This window comes from Thrips palmi, unplaced genomic scaffold (genome assembly GCF_012932325.1).
Source record: "Thrips palmi isolate BJ-2018 unplaced genomic scaffold, TpBJ-2018v1 HiC_scaffold_10, whole genome shotgun sequence".
In the NCBI taxonomy this organism is placed as follows: domain Eukaryota; kingdom Metazoa; phylum Arthropoda; class Insecta; order Thysanoptera; family Thripidae; genus Thrips; species Thrips palmi.
This window is the reverse complement of record NW_023144621.1, coordinates 592596-609746: the sequence shown is the minus strand read 5'-3', so window position 1 is coordinate 609746 and position 17151 is coordinate 592596. Positions and strand designations below refer to the sequence as shown.

General features: G+C 42.7%; 3 protein-coding genes across 3 annotated transcripts in view; 2 read left to right on the top strand and 1 right to left on the bottom strand.

Annotated features, from left to right (window-relative positions):
• The window catches only part of LOC117646678, a 586045-nt gene that overhangs the window by 22455 nt on the left and 546439 nt on the right, over positions 1-17151 (top strand). The gene's annotated exons all lie outside the window — the stretch shown is intronic.
• LOC117654217 (putative inorganic phosphate cotransporter) lies at positions 16-8870 on the bottom strand. Its single transcript, XM_034400478.1, has 6 exons — positions 8755-8870; positions 7201-7456; positions 3204-3336; positions 2156-2400; positions 1632-1812; positions 16-67 (listed from the first exon to the last, which is right to left on the bottom strand). The coding sequence occupies exons 1-6, from the start codon at positions 8868-8870 to the stop codon at positions 30-32; spliced, it is 969 nt and encodes a 322-aa protein (XP_034256369.1). The 3' UTR covers positions 16-29.
• LOC117654216 lies at positions 11469-13607 on the top strand. Its single transcript, XM_034400477.1, has 4 exons — positions 11469-11647; positions 11735-12679; positions 12760-12986; positions 13064-13607. Exons 1-4 carry the CDS (start codon positions 11561-11563, stop codon positions 13605-13607), a joined length of 1803 nt encoding a protein of 600 aa, XP_034256368.1. The 5' UTR covers positions 11469-11560.

Sequence of the window (17151 nt, the reverse complement as noted above, 5' to 3'; positions counted from 1 at the left end):
TTAAACGTCGAAAAATCCAGTTTTTTTGTTTATTCTTTGTTCTGAAACGAGACTTCTGACCGGATCCCTGAAGAAAAAAGAAGCAAAATTATGTTAGAATCGGAGATGAGCGCCTAGGCAAGCCAGACTGCACCCTGAAAATATGAGGCCACACACTGTTATTCAACGATTGTGACGTCACATTCGTTAAAATGTTAATTTTGTCACGTTCATTTGAATGTGATGTCACATTCGTTTGAATGTTGATTCACACGCTTGAACGAATGTGACACCCACATCAGACGGCCGCATGATGGCCGTGTCACGTTCAAACGAATGTGACATCACATTCAAACGTACGCGACAAAATTCACATTCTAACGAATGTGATGTCACATTCGTTGAATAACAGTGCATGGTTGTGGCAGAATAGGCTCATGTGGCTAAATTCCAATCACAATTGGAGGAACATATTTCAGGATTTCTAATACATGGATGTGGGTGAGGGCAAAGTTTTAGATTTTCACCAAATATATAGGTTTAAGCGAAAGGTTAAACTTTCAAACACATTAACAAAGATTCTTATTATCACAAATAGGTCCTTGCTAGTACTAGATGCCAGTTCGTACCGTAGAACGGGGTAATATGAGACATGAAGGAAAATCGAGACAAAGCGCACTTTTTTCGGTTTTTGTCGTGTTGCTCTCTAGCGGTTGTTCAGAAGACTACCGTGAATTTTTTTTCGTGATCTAGGAGGCCGTAGCAGCTCACAGGAAACGCACGGAGGCTATCAGAGACTCGCCAGTGTTATTTAGAACCAAAGGAAAAACCTCTTAATTTTATCAAGTTTTATAAAGTTCATAAAAACCTCCCCAGAAACCTCGGTTAGAACTTGGGTTCTCGTCCGAACGAGGTTTAAATCTGTAGGCAATTATGTCAACATAATCAGGACAAAATTTGGTTCCGTTATGTCTACTCTCGGGCTGCCTGTTCCAGATGGAATACAATTTTGTTACCTTGCAGGGAAAATAGAGACACCTCTTTTCGCTTGAAATATGAGGCCAAACATACTCCACTGTTAATAATTTCAAGTAATAATGATTTTAACGCGAATTTGTTTTACTACCTGACCGGCATCTATGCTCTTCGTTTAGTATTTTCATGTGACAGGCACAACTCATGACTTCTTATACATTTTTGAGCTCTCTTTAGTGATACCCATCTTTCTCCCCTCCAGATTTTATATCGTCTCCATTATAGGTTCCAATCATCTTTAAAATGAATGAAAAGAACTTAAAAAGCTCCAAACCCGCCTAAATGATTTAATTATCCATACTTCTTTAACATTTCTTTCTTTTGTCTCATATTACCCCACATTGCAGGGAAATATGGGACGGCATTCCGAGGGTTATTGAAAGGTCCCTACTGCACCTAAAAATCTGAAATTTGGTGGGAGTGTAGCAAAAGGGTCAATGAACAAGTGATGAACACCTCAGTACCTCAAAATGAAATTGAAAGGGGGAAATTCACGAAAAACCTCAAAATTTGTCTCATATTACCCCGTTCTACGGTAATGCAGACGGCATTCGAAATTCGAGTTTGGAACGATACTAAATGTTACGACACGTATCGAAAAATAGTAATTTACTCACCTGTTTTTTGAGGTGAAAGGTTTCCAGATGAGCTTGTTTTCTCCAGGTAGTCCGTGTCTACACGCGGTGGGTTGTTCCAGGGCTGCACTTCTGCACTGCACCAAATGTACCATACACCGTTCAGCACGAAGTACGCCGCCGCCGTTAGGTAGAAGACGTTACTCCATCCTGGCATGGGATCCTAGTCGTTGAAGAACCATTGCTCAATCATTAGCTGCTCAGCATGTCACCAAACGTTCAAGGAAACATAAATAATCCTGACCTAGTTTTAGAAAACAATGCCAATGTTGATGAGTTTGGTCGTATATTTTGGTTAGGCCACGGTTAGTTGTATATGGTGGTGGGTATATATGTTTCGCTTTTCCCATAGTGAGACAACCGCTTCTCACACATGCAAGTATGAGACTGAGACATCGTTGCCTCTCAACAAGCGTCGGACAACCGTTGCTCACGTAGGCGAGAGACGTTTTGGTTTATGCCAAATAGTGACTGTGTTCCACATTTGGATTTGCAACTGAACTTACCTTACGGTCTACGAAGAAGCCTTCGGCGTACGGCGCGAAGGCGCTCCCGAAGGCCCCCACCATGTTGCCGAACGCGAACGTGACTCCGCTGAAGTTGGGCGACAGGTCCACGTAGTTGATGAGGGAGCCGGCGAAGCTGGCACTGATGAGCCCGCCGTAGACGGTGAGGACACTCAGGGCCAGAGCGGGGTTTGAGGCACCGAACAACGCTATCAGAAGACACATGAGGCCCGGACCGCACATGCCTGCAGCAGCAGAGAAATCACAGGTAAACCAGACATCTCATTCGCTGGCGAGGTTTCCTCACACTGCCAAGCCAAGTGTAGGACAAGTACACACACACTTGCAGACCATGATGTCCTACACCTGCAATTGACTACCAGTAATGTCCTACTTTCCCAAATTATTGGTACGCGGAATCGCACCTTTTCGTGTGAAATCACTCATTCCAGGCACGTGACGTAACATTGGAGCAATATGACAAAATGTCACGTTCGTTTGGATTTGAACAAGATAATTTATCGGTGCTTCACATAAAAACGAATGTGACACAATGCTCGAAGAAACGTGCATAACATTTCGCCACATTCGTCTTCACGTGATGTCACGTTCCTGGAAAGAGAGTGATCGCGAACAAATCTACACATAAAGCACGTATGCGCAGAAACGTGCAAGACCACGTACGTAAGTTGTGCAAATGTATGAAGTAAGCAGATGCGTTTTAGCTAAAAAACAATGCATTCATCACTTTTTTCACAAAATATTTCTAGTGACGCAAGCACGACGGTGGGTCATCACATGACAGTATTACTGCTTAACTCACGTCAACCATTAACTACTGATCACATACAGCTATTTCTAAATAAATCCTCAAATTCTAATTCCGGTTGCATTTTTTTAAAAAAAAGTATTTCAATTGGTTGCAAGGTGATTGCAATGAATGAACCTTGTCAAATGTCACACTACGGTTGAAGGTTGACCGATCCGCATGCAGGACGACAGATAACATGGTCCCCAAACGCTCTGAAAGCAGTAAAATTGTTATCACCAATCGTATTGAAGAGTCTCCTGTTCGCCGTGGTCGACAGCAAGTGTCTCGATTCAATTTGGTCTCCTAGCCAGCCAAACAACATGGATGAGACCATCATGGCCACTTGTGGCGCAGACGATAGCAGGCCATTCTGAAGACAAGACAAAAAGAGAAAGATGAGAATACCAAGGATTAACCACGATGCACACTCGTCGAAAAAAAATAAGCACAAGCGCCTCTTTAATCAATGAGTACACTACAAACCTAACTGTCTACTAAGTACACACTTACAAATGCATGCTTGCAAGTACACACTTACAAACGCATGCTTGGCCAAGTACACACTTACAAATGCATGCTTGCAAGTACACACTTACAAACGCATGCTTGACGCCATATAACTCCATGCGTCAAGCATGCGTTTGTAAGTGTGTACTTGCAAGCATGCATTTGTAAGTGTGTACTTGGCCAAGCATGCGTTTGTAAGTGTGTACTTGCAAGCACGCATTTGTAAGTGTGTACTTAGTAGACAGTTAGGTTTGCAGTGTACGTTCAGCAGAAAGAGCAAGTATTAATTTTTATTTTATGGTTGTTATGTGCTTCGCGGATTGAGTTTACGGAGAGCAGTTATGAATAATTTCGAAGAACCCCGGCCGCAGCAGCCAAACACCGTTCGGCAGTGGGCTCCAAACCATTTTTAATGTTTGAAACCCAACCGATTGGTTGAGACCCAGGAGGGGTGGCTAGAGACCCGGCTCTTTGAGGTCGCTCGAAAATCGCCTGCTTGTTAGACAAAAATGAGGTGAAAGTAGAAAGGCAAACCCACAACATATCTATTAGGGGTAAACTACTGCCCTAGGCCAAGATTGACGTGGGGCCTTCATCAAAACGGATCCAACCTTCGACGTAAGCGAGGGTCTGGTTTGTGTTTAGGCCCATTGCAATAGGTCCGTATATGAGCAGTTGCCAAAATAAGGGTATCTTTCGTGTCTCTTGGCTCTATAATCGTTATTTTTCAACGTATTGAGATGCGGTTTGGTGCGTTGTGTTGGGCTCGACGTCGCCCATTCTTATCCATCTTGTCACCACTTTTTCAATTCAGAAGGTGTCGATAAAGTGCTCCAAAGGGTCATTTTGTAACGTTCCGGTATATCCCCCGTCCATAAATTCAAAGTTTCGATGCTTATATTTGATCCAGGAAGCGGAAGAAGGGGATAACTCAATTTTGGCCATTTTCCAGGAGAAACAAAAAACTGTTAGCAGGGTAAACTAAAACAAAACAAATGAATGTAGCAGATGTTAATAATTTTAAAAAGCATTGGCAAAATTTTGGAATAAAACCAAAAGTGTAAGGTCACTCCGTAGAGGATTTCTGCGACTTATCACTTTCCGTTGAAATGGAAAACAAAGTCAGCTCACCTTATATTTCCTAAACAAAGAGGAATTTGGAAACAAGTCAAGTGGAACAATAGTCTGCATAAAGTGTATGTTACTCTGGTGTATTTTTTGGACTTAGCTCTTTTTTTCAAATTGAAATTTAAAATTTAGGGGGGGTTAAGTTGAGTTGATTCTTTTTACACTAGATTCATAAAAATACAAGTTGAGTTATATCCTTTTGCCAATTTGTCAAACGGACTCATGTGGACTTCCGTTTAGTTATCTCCATTTTCCAATGAAATTTAGACCGTAAAAGGGGTTAAGTCGAGTTATACCCTTTTTCCATGTGGATTTTCTATTAAACTGCTTGGAATTCAGTCAAATAGTGTAATGATGGAAACCATTCTAAGGCACAATAATAAATTAAAACTCAATTTAGGGATAAGTCAAGTTATTCCCTTCTTCCGCTTCCTGGATCATTTCAGCTAATATGGAACGTAGAACGATTCTGCGAATATATTCGGAAACTTAAATATTTTATCTATCAGACACATGTTACGGAACTCGTTTTTACGAGCTCGATTTGGGTGCAATCTGTAAACGCAAAATGTCCTCCCTGGTTGACTTTCCGGAACGTTACATGTGAATTATCACGGTTTCTCGCGTTGCACTCCACTGATAGTTCTCGGCCTTGTCGTCAGATTAATCTGTAGCATTTTTGCCGTCGAATGGTGCAAACGGGAACTCTGAGAAGTTAATAGTAGAAAGCACAGAATCTTGTTTTAAAGGGTAGTGTCCGACCATGATTTTAAAATGCTTTTCTGTTCCCCGGGCAAGTTCCAGACCAAATATGATTCTTTCGGGACGTGTTGAGGAATCTTAAAACAGGTGCTCACACCAAATGGCGTGTTTTAGTTCATAGCAAGAGAGTTACTAGGCCTGTTTGAATGAAAATGTAACGTTCCGTGTCCTTCCCCTATACTTTTGATAGGGGCTTTTTGGTCTTTCTGCAATATTGCACCGGGAGCTCGACTGCGTTCAGATAAGTCATGGGACATCACTGAATAAATTGGCCGAGAAAAAAGCCGACTTTTCCTAATTTTTTTTCTTGCGGTTCTATGGCCTTCAAAAGTGCCCCGAATTTTGGCAACTGCTCCTATGGCTCACATGGGTACTAACTACTCGTAAATTACGAAGTATTAAGGCCAGGGACAGGTGAAAAAATGAAGAAGTTTGGTGAAATTGAATGAAATGAGTTCTGGGTGGAAAATGGTCCTTTGGACCTTCCTCTTTCAGGATCTGTCGGGACTTCGACTATCCGGGACCTGGAAGTGCTTAAAATACATCTTTTCGCACACTCCTGCATTTACGACACTTTAGTAAAATTGTCCGTTTTGCCATCAAGGCGGGAGGGGGGGGGGTCTAGCGAAAATCTTGCCATTTTCAAAATGAACCCCACTGTCATAATTTGTTGGGAATATGAAATCATACTTCAAAGAGACTAAGATTTGATTTTTGAAGGCATATGCTAGGTCTTGAACCCAGTCGAATTGTCTTTTTTGGACTGTTTTGGCTCTATTTAGCCGTATCTTGAACAATCCTCTTGCGCATACTATTTTGACGTAAAAGGCTTATCTTCACATTTTGCACTTCTTCGATTCATTTTAAAAAGATTCCAGCATGCCTAGTTCAAAATTTCCATTATATTAGTAATCACATGCTTTTTTCATCTAAGAAGTCACTAAAACTTGTCTATTTTGTACATTGTTGATCAATTTAAGTGAAATGCATGCTTTAGAAGCTTGCCAATGATAATGTAATGGACATTTTCAGTTGTGCGTGCTGGGATCTTTAAAAATGAATCGAAGAAGTGAAAAATATCCAGGTCAACCTTTTACGACAAAATAGTATGCGCAAGGAGATTTTTTTGGCTGAAAATCCATTAAAATCTGTCACCAAACTTTAAACGACCTTTTCTCCGAAGACATTTTTTTAACATTTGAATGGTCCTGTGCGCATACTGTTTGAAGTGTCGTCAATGATATTTTTTCCACTGACTCAGTAGGTTATTGCGAGGAAACGCAAGTGACAGTTTTTGTATATTCCACCCAGAAGTATGGTTTTGGATATCGGTTTTTACAAAAAAAGGGAAAATCCTTGGTTTTTGAAAAATATCAAAATTGAAAAGTTGGTATTTTGCTATCAGTGCCGGAAACTAAAATCTGTCACTTGCGTTTGTTCTTTGGACTTAGACGAACAAAAAAATATGTCGGTCAGGTCAATAACCCAAAATGGGAAACGCACAGGAATTTTTTAACAAACACTTAAAAAATTATAAAAAAGCCTGTATCTCAGGAACCGCTTGATATTATGGGATGGGATTTAGGGTGAAATAGTTTATCATCAAGAGTAAGATTTTGACAGAAAATAAGAAGTTTTGGACCAGCAGTTTCTGAGATCATTTTTTCACCTGTCCCTGGCCTTAACTACTCGTAAATTACGAAGTATTTTCTTTGTAAGCTTATGTGCTCAAAATACTGCTTTTCTTTGTAAAGCCAAAAAAGTTTGTAAGGTTTTCTCAGTGTGCATCAATGGGAATGGTCTGCTTCTGCTCTGTGCCTGGACTAAGAAGACTCACCCACTCGATGCCGACGTCCAGGAGGTTGTTGATGTAAGAGGGCGTGCAGGCGATGAGGACCCAGTAGCCCCACAAGTAGCCCAGGTGCGCCACCAGGAGGGACAGCAGTGGCACTGACGTCAGAATGGCTCGCCAAGGAACTGGCAACTTTGCTTGGGGCCGGGACCCGCCGTTTATGGCCTGTGGAGGGTCGGCGGTTAAAATCAGTCTGATAAAGGGGCTGGCCAACCCCTCAGAGAATCGATATAACACGCTCCTTGTAAACAAGCGTTAACTGCGGGGTGCGTAGAATGCTTCTTTTCTAACACTGTAAAAAAAAAAATTCTGAAATTTCAGACAAAATTTGACTGAAGTTAATTAACAGTAAGGGGTTCTGAAATTTCAGACCATTTCTGCGGTCTGAAAATTTAGAATAGGGTGGTCTCAAAGTTTAGAATTGGGTGGTCTGAAAATTAAGATTTAGGTGGTCTGAATTATTAGACACGGCCAGTCTGAAGAAAATTCAGACAAAAACAAAAAATTGTAACGTTGAACCTTCACTCAATTGCGAGAGAAGTCTTTGATAGAACTTGCGCGTAACTTATCGGCCGTTCTCTTTACTCGGAAACTCCGAATATCTCGGTATTCGAACCATCGAATCCTCGCTCGTCGGCTTTGCGGGTTATCCATTACACCACGGGACCGCTCTGAGAGCATGGCTGCAGGATGCCGATGACTCCAAGCGCGCTTGCTGGACGCTGGGAGGCCGCAAATAAACAAACAAAGCGCGTGTTGCGGGAGTTAAACTGCGGACAATCTGGGCTGTTCGTGAATATTTAAGATTCTGTATTTAGCGCTCAAATATTGCGGTTAAATTTGGTCAAATGAGGCAACCAGTCTGACATTTCAGAACAATACGTCTCCCGTTTCAGACCCATGGTCTGAAAATACACAACCAGTTTGAAATTTAAGATCAATCGGTCTTCCTTTTCAGGAGAATAGTCTGAAAAGGCGATTCAGACTACATGGTCTTGTACTTAGTCTGAATTTCAGTCACCCCTGTCAGACTTTTTGTCCGGATGGTCTGAATTTGCTTTTAAGACTGCGAAAGTCTTAAAATTCATCCGAGGATTCTTCTTTAGAATACTTCTGGTCTTAATTCAGAAATCAGACCACCAGGTCTTACAAAATTGGTCTGAATTTTAAGATTTTTTTTAACAGTGAAGGTCTTTCAGACGTGAATGCCACAGCCAAAGACGAGGTTTTGAAGGAATTCCGTAAATGGACAAGGGAAGGATGACCGGAGAAAAGCCCTAGCGAGGCGCTCCAGCCGTATTTCCGCCGCAAAACCGAGCTGTCTGAGGTGGCGAATACGCTGATATGGGTGAAACAGGTTGGTCACGCAATTGCCAAATTGCACGAGCCCCACCAGGGAGTGACCAAAACGAAACGTTTGGCGCGCTCCATTCTTTGGTGGCCGAAAATTGATAATGACATTAAAAAGGTGGTTGGCAGCTGCACCACTTGCCAGAAGGATAGGCCCATGTCGCCTTTGGTGCCGTACCAATCACAAACCGTGGCCCCAAGCGGAACCGTGGGAAAGACTCCACGCAGATTCTGCCGGGCCGGTTGACGGCCAATATTATTTTGTAGTTGTCGATTCGGCCACAAATTGGATCGAGGCCTGGCATGTGTCCGGGCCGAGCACCAAAGTGGCCCTCGACAAGCTTGACGAGGCTTTCGCTCAGCACGGGCTGTCGGACCTCGTCGTCACCGACAACGCTACGGCGTTTTCGTCCACGGATTTTACCGATCACCTTGCGAGCAGGGGCGTTCGGCACATCATGCCTGCGCCGTACTGTCCTTACAGCAACGGGCCGGCGGAGAAAGCGGTGCAGACCATTAAGTCGCTCATGCGAAAATTTAAGGGACCAGTCAAAAACCGCCTTAGGCACCGGTTTACTCCGAATGACCAGGGCTTAACACCGGCCAGAGTTCTGCAATGGGTGGGTCGGCCTTGGAGGAGGGCGTTTGTATGGAGTAGCAATTCCCTGGTGCACTTTCCCCTTTGTCAGTCTCTAGCGCTCTTAATATTGTACGTAGAAAGCAATGCGATAGCCTAAATTTCTCCAAAAAGACCAAGAATGAACGGTTTACATCCATTTCCGACCATTACTTTCATATTCTACCCTAAAATCCCGAATTATCGAGTGGCTTGAGCTGTCTGGAAGATCCTAGAGAGAGACAGACGCTGTTTGGCGCGGCTCGCCACGGCCCGGTCAGCCCATCCGGGTGTCATGGCGGACGCCGAACGAACAGGTATGTGTCGTTTACCACCTTTATATGCTGTTAGCGAGTAAATTAACTCATAATTTGCCAAATGGCTTTCAAACTGTCGTTCGTATGCTTATGCAGTTTTAAAATATGCATAGTACTCTTATCTTGCTTGTGTCTTTTGCTAGTAGTACCATGACAAAAGTGGTACGACGGCGATGGCTTGGTTAACCCGGCTAGTATTGAATTAGTTCTCGTCGAATTTTTTTATTGATTCTTTCAACTTGAGCCCTAAACAAGTTTATTCGTTGATATTAGTCGTTGTTTTATGTTTGCAGCTGTTCGTTTTATTGCCATGAATAGCAAGTGGTGCTATTAACTAACTGAACTGTTGGTGAAACCCCCCTAACTGCAATGCCGAGGAAAGCCAAAGCAAAACAGTTCCGGCCCAGGTCGAGGTGGAAACTGCAAAAAAATGTAAGAGTATTTCTTTTTAATAATTTGATTGAATACTCAAAGTATTGGCGTGCGCTCCTGATGTGTGTACTGTACCATTGGTATTAGTCCTGGCGGTACGCGAAAAAAAACCGCAAAAAGGTATAGAAGTGTGAAACTTGGTACACTTGTTCCTAAGACCATTTTAAAGGATTTGACCCGTTGCTCTTTTCGATTTTTGCATTTGGGTTCAATTTTTGAACATTTTTAACAAAATGGCGGCCAATATTCAAAATTTTTGATAATAGTCCTATTTTCACCATCCTGGGGTCGTTTCCGAATATTTCGAGGATGCTGAGGCGAATGCCGAGGTTTTCGAACCCCTCCGACCAACGGGTATTCCCTAAATCAGCCGTTTTTTTCAAAATGGCGGCTATTTTCGCTTTCTAGCGTATTTACACTAATGCACCCGTGTTTGGTGTCGTTTCCGACCAATTTTGGGTCGCTAAATACATTTCTGCACTCAAAATTTCTGTTAGGTGGTTTTGAACGGATGATAAGATACCAGGTTATAGTCAGTTTCGGTCAAAAATTGAGTAGGTGCGTCATTGGTGTCGTTTGCGGCTAAAATGAGGTCGCTGAACACGTTTCTGAACCCGCGCGCACGTTTTGACATCATGTTAAGAGTAAAGGGTTGATCGAGGACAAGAAATATGCAGAATTTGGTTCAAAAGTTGAATGTGTGTGTGATGGTTGATATAGTAGGGTAATTTGAGGTCGTTGAACTAACTCTGCTGACAGTTGTTTTAAAATTGTTTAATCACTGGTAGCTAACGAATGTACCGTCACGTTTGTTTTTACATGAAAACGGTGATGTTAGTTTGAGCGTGGCAGACGGTGAATTTACCATTTCTTCGGGTGTGACACGCTATCAGCAGGTGAGGTGAACTGTCAAATTTATAAACGAATGTGACATGCCCGATTTGTCACGTCACACTTTTAAAAAGAGCCGTACATTTCAAGGGAAAGGGTACGGCTAGACCGTACCTCACGGTGTACAGAAGAACTGTACCTAAAAACCGTGCTTCCCATCATGATAAGGGTTAAGGGGGGGGGTAAAGTGAAAAAAATCGATTTTCGGTTTTTTGTTTTTTTGGACTCTTTGGACCTTGGAAAAACCATTCCTGACCATATTTGGGCCCACAGCACCCTCAAATCAACGTAGGACCGTTTTATCAGAACATATGCAAAACTGGACTTTTGACCAAATCGTACAAATGCCGTTAAATCGCCGTATTTTGTCCGAGCGCGCTACTTCTGTTTGATTTTCGCGCGCCAGCGGCATCCGTGGGAGTGGAGGGGAGCCGAGGGAAGCCGACTAGAGCCACGGAAGGCATAGAGTGGGATGGGAAGGGGTGGGGGAAGGCGGACACGCGAGAGGGATGGAGAGGAGGAGGGGGAAGGGGGGCACCCGGGGGAGGAAAGGGAGAGGAGGGGACGAGCGATCTCGAAGGCCGTGGCCGTGCCGGCTTCCCGAGACTCAACGTGGCCGTGCCCGCATCCGAGACTCGACACTCCGTGCCCTGCGGTACTGACTGTTTTGATTTTGGTGCGCAATAACATCGAAAAGAAAGTATTATTGCTGTGGTAACAACTATCGTGTTTAAACGAGATGGATCCTGCGAGACCGCGCTCGCGCTCTGGCTCTCGTCCGAGACGCAGACTTACACCAAGCAAGCTGCGAGAACAGCAAGAAAAGGTATACCCGAGCCGACGCCTGTTGCTTTGCTTTGTTAAACAGGTTATGTTCCCTGTAACTTAGAACGGTCTGCTTTTTTGTTGACAGATGCCCTTGGCGAAGTTGGCACAAAAATTGGCAAAACAACACGCAAGAGATCGGTCTGGTACCCCTGAAAGACCGTCCAGTGCTTCGAGGCGTAAAGTTTCTCTTGAACCGGCAGAAGTCTGTGAGGCACGGAGAAATTGGTCAGGCTTCAGAGTCATTGATCTGGATCTCTTTGTGACAGAGCTCCTTGAATGTGTTCGGTGCAAGAGCTGTAGAAAACCTGTGAAACTAACAGAGATTACTGTGTGTGGCCTGAGCTCTAAATTTGAACTCAATTGTGAAAAGTGTGGTGTTTTGAAATCTTTTAGAAACTGTGAAAATGTTGGGACTGATAACAATGTAATAGCAGAAGCAAACAGAAGAGCGGTGTTTTCAACCCGAGCTGTTGGTGTAGGTCATGAAGGATTGAAGACAATTTGTGCTCTAATGGACTTTCCTCCCCCTGTGTCCAAACCAACCTATGACAAAGCTATAAAAATTATTCATAAAAGTTTTCAAGATGAAGCAGATATGTCCATGTTGCGTGGAGTAGAACTTGAAGTTGAAATGGAGGGCAGCAGGGATATAAATGGAAGTGGAGATGGATCATGGCAGAGACGAGGGCATGTTTCTAAAAATGGAATCGTGTCCCTAATTGGAGCAAATTCTGGTAAGGTTATGGATGTTGATGTACTGTCCAAAGTTTGCACTGGTTGTTCCTTATACTCCGGACCCAAAGAAGGGCCTGAGTATGATGAGTGGAATGCCGCTCACATCCCTGTATGTGCTATCAACCATGAGGGCTCTTCTGGTATGATGGAAGTGACTGGAATGCTCAACATTTTCAATCGGTCTGTTGCCACAAGAAATGTTCGCTACAAAAAGTACATAGGAGATGGTGATGCAAAGACCTACAAAAACATATGTGATGAGAAACCGTATGGCGATGACTTCATTCCTGAGAAGGTAAATATTATTCAACCATTGATTTGTTTTGGCTAAATATTTTTAAGTTAAGTTTTTTCTAATTGATTTCTTTCCCATAGGTGGAGTGTGTTGGCCATGTTCAAAAAAGAATGTCAACTAGACTGAGAAAACTAAAAAAGGACATGAAGGGGAAAAAATTGAAGGATGGAAAACCTTTGGGAGGTCTTGGCAGACTAACCGATAAGAAAATAGACCAGCTCGCTACCTACTATGGAAATGCCATAAGAGGTAATAATGATGTAGATTCAATCAGAAATGCAGTTTGGGCTACCTTCTATCACTACAGGTAAAGCATAAATAGTATATAAACAAAAACTAGGAACTCATTTGCATAATAATTTGAGCTTTTTTTTTCCATTTCAGATCCACAGATGCTAAACCTCAGCATCACCTCTGTCCTAAGGGTGAAAGTTCATGGTGCAAATACAATAAAACTCAAGCACTAAAACAGCAGTTCAAACATAAGGCTTCACTCCCTGAAGCTGTCATGGATGCTATCAAGCCAGTCTATGTAGACCTCACAAAAGATGAGCTCTTGCAGAAATGTGTAGATGGAATGACACAGAACCCTAATGAGAGTTTTAATGCTTTGGTTTGGAAAGCTGTTCCAAAAACTATTTTTTGTCAACGTCTTAAGGTTGAACTTGGAACATATGATGCCGTCCTTACATTCAATGATGGTCAGAAAAGCAAGATTCAAGTGCTGGACAGGATAGGAGTCACTGCTGGAAGGCATATGATCAACTGGGCAAATTCAGTGGATGCAGCGAGGATCAAGAAGGCTGACCAACGGGCTGAGCAAGAGACCAAGGAGGCCCGTCGAGCCAGGAGGTTGGCTGGGAAGGCTCATGAAGAGAGTCTAAATGCACAGGAGGGAGGCCCTAGTTATGCTGCTGGAGAATTTTAGTCATATGAATTTATTATGTCCAGTTATGGCCAATAAACTGTCATGAAACTGTCCTGAAACTTTAAACGTGTTTTTCTCAGTAACTTTTTTTTTTACTTTGCGCGCAGGATATCTTGGGCACCGTTAGAGATAGAATATTGTGTGATAGCTCAAAATGATCGTTATTTAAATAGCTAGAAGACAAGGGAGAGTTTTTATCAAAAAAAAATTTCTATCTTTAGATACAGTTAAATATTTGTCCAAAAGCGGCATGAAAACTGTCATGATTCTAGTTTTTACGATTCAAAGTCATAGAAGAGGTTTTTCAAAAATGTGGCCGCCTTGCGTTCTTCATTTTGACCATATTTAAATGCGTGAATTTTGTCGGGTGTCTAGAACAACATTTGGCTGAGAAATCCTGCGCGCAAGAAATTTATCCCAAATGTCGACCAATTCTATAAAAATGGTCAAAAATAGAAAAGTGACATTAAACATGCATCTCAAGGTGCTAAAGGGGTAAAAAAGTGTGGGGAATCCAATGGTCATGTCCATTTTAGAGTCAGAGTGACTGTTGAGTCAGAATTAGACGCAAAAAAAATAGGAAAAAATTACAAATTTCACTTTACCCCCCCCTTAAGGGTTGAACAAGGACAAGAAATATACAGCATTGTCAGGGAAGCGGCCCATTTGAAGAGGCGCGCCCTTTGGTAGCGGCCCTCTTGTAAGAAAAGGCGATGTCGCGAATGCATATCCGGTTGCATTCGCGACCCGGCGGACAGCCAGCCGCGGGCCGTCTGCCGCCGGAAGACGCGAGGCGAGAGCGGCAGATCTGTTCGGGACGTCCTCACGCGTGAACGCATATCGAGTGAGTGCTCGGTGATTCGGTCGACTAGCTATCTAAACTCAGTGCGTCCTTTCCACCGACCCACCTCCTAATTCCGCTCTACCATCTGTCGCTGCACTCAGCCGGTTGACGGTTGTCGGCACCAAAGAGTGACCGGCACAACCGCTTAACCGACTAGCATTTTGGTTCAAAAGTTGTTTGATGTGTGAGTGCACTCTCATTCCAGGAACGTGACATCACGTTGAAACGAACGTGACTAAATGTCACGCTCGTTTGAGCATTGTGTCACATTCGTTTGTGTGTGAATTTGCCAAAAATCAGCTTGTTCACATTCAAACGAACGTGACATTTTGTCACGTTCGTTTTAACGTGATGTCACGTTCCTGGAATGAGAGTGTGATGACTGTTGCAGGGTAATTTGAGGTCGTTGACCATGTCTGCGTCTCAAATAAATGTTCTCGCTAGAATGAATTTACGTTCTCGGTTCAAAAACCGCATATATCAGAAGGGATGAAAATGCCTAAATCTCTGCAGTCGAAAGTTGGTCTTAAATGTTTATTTATGGTTGTGTCGTCCATGTGATGGAATTATTGTCAGTTAACTGCAAATCCAAAGGCAATACTTTTGGTACCTTTTTTGGCGATACAATTGGGTATCGCCAACAAACGGCCTTGGGGAAGAGTATTGCCTTCGAAACGGCGATACACAAAAGTATCGCCAAAATTTGGCGATACTTCGGAGTATTGCCACGATTTGGCATTTAACATTGAACAAATCAAGGGGACAAGGCCTTAGTTCAATTAAATGCCGCGGTTTTGGCGATACCCAAAAGCATCGCCAAATTTTGGCGATACTTCTGTGTATCGCCGTTCTGAGGGCAATACTTTTCCGTTATGCCGTTTGTTGGCGATACTCAATTGTATCACCAAAAAATGTACTTAAGTATCGCCTTTGCATTTGCAGTGATTCCAATACAAACTGAATGAAGGAAGAAACAAAGGATCTCCTTTGCACAAATGAATTACTCTACAAATCCAAAAGCGTACGTTGTACGCTCTACCTGGAGCATGCCTGCAAGCACGCTCTCGCTACCGCATGCCTGCTATGCATGCACTTACTAGTGCATACATGCCATGTACACGCTTCCTGATGCAGACAACTCCCTATCCCATATGCTATGCACTAGATGTATGATTCATTTAGCGTGTACATGGCATCATGTATGCACCAGTAAGTGCATGCTTGGCAGGCATGCGCTAGCTAGAGCGTGCTTGCAGGCATACTCCAGGTAGAGCATACAATGTACGCTTACTCTTAATATGATGTCAAAACGTGCGCGCGGGTTCAGAAACGTGTTCAGCGACCTCATTTTAGCCGGAAACGACACCCATGACGCACCTATTCAATTTTTGACCGAAACTGACTATAACCTGGTATCTTATCATCCGTTCAAAACCACCTAACAGAAATTTTGAGTGCAGAAATGTATTTAGCGACCCTAAATTGGTCGGAAACGACACCAAACACGGGTGCATTAGTGTAAATACGCTAGAAAGCGAAAATAGCCGCCATTTTGAAAAAAAACGGCTGATTTAGGGAATACCCGTTGGTCGGAGGGGTTCGAAAACCTCGGCATTCGCCTCAGCATCCTCGAAATATTCGGAAACGACCCCAGGATGGTGAAAATAGGACTATTATCAAAAATTTTGAATATTGGCCGCCATTTTGTTAAAAATGTTCAAAAATTGAACCCAAATGCAAAAATCGAAAAGAGCAACGGGTCAAATCCTTTAAAATGGTCTTAGGAACAAGTGTACCAAGTTTCACACTTCTATACCTTTTTGCGGTTTTTTTTCTGGGTTGGGACGTGTACCGCCTAGACTATATACCTAACCTTAGTGTTTTGTTTGTTTGCTTCAGAAATCAAATGATCGAGGTAGAAATGATGGAAATGACAACACAGATGAAACTGAAGACAATGAAAATGATGGCAATGATAATGATGACAGTGAAAATGATAACGATGAACTACAAAATGGTGGTAGTTATGGACACATGGATCACACTTATGCAGCGTGTCGTAAACTTGTTAGTGATATTTTTCTCCAAAGTTTTGTTTTAAACTTGGTTAAGTCTACACCTTGCAAATAATGCACTGCTATATTTTTTCAGGAATTTGCTCCACCAGAGAGACACGATGACCTGGAGTATGAATCTCATCATGATAATGTCCCCAACAAAACTATTGCGACCGTACCAGAAGATTCGATTCCAATTGTGCTGCCACCACCCTCTTCACTTGAGGTACTGCAGCCATCCATACCATTAGAGGTATACTATTTGTCTTTTATTTCTAGTCCAATAAGCTCATTAAAAAATCTTTTAAAATTCGTTTGTTTACTTTGCAGGGGTCTTCAGAGGGCAACACTGAGACCACTGTAGTTGTCAATTTGGTTCAGAGCTTTACTGATGATACAGCTCCTAACAAAACCACTGCGACTGTATCAGAAGACTCGATTCCAGTTGTGCTACCACCACCCTCTTCACTTAAGGTGCTGCAACCACCCATACCGTTAGAGGTATACTATTTTTGTCTTTCATTTCTTCCTAGTCCAATAAGCTCATTAAAAAAATCTTTTAAAATTTGTTTGTTTACCTTTCAGGGGTCTTCAGAGAACAACACTAAGGCCACCATAGTTGACAATTTGGTTCACAGCTTTA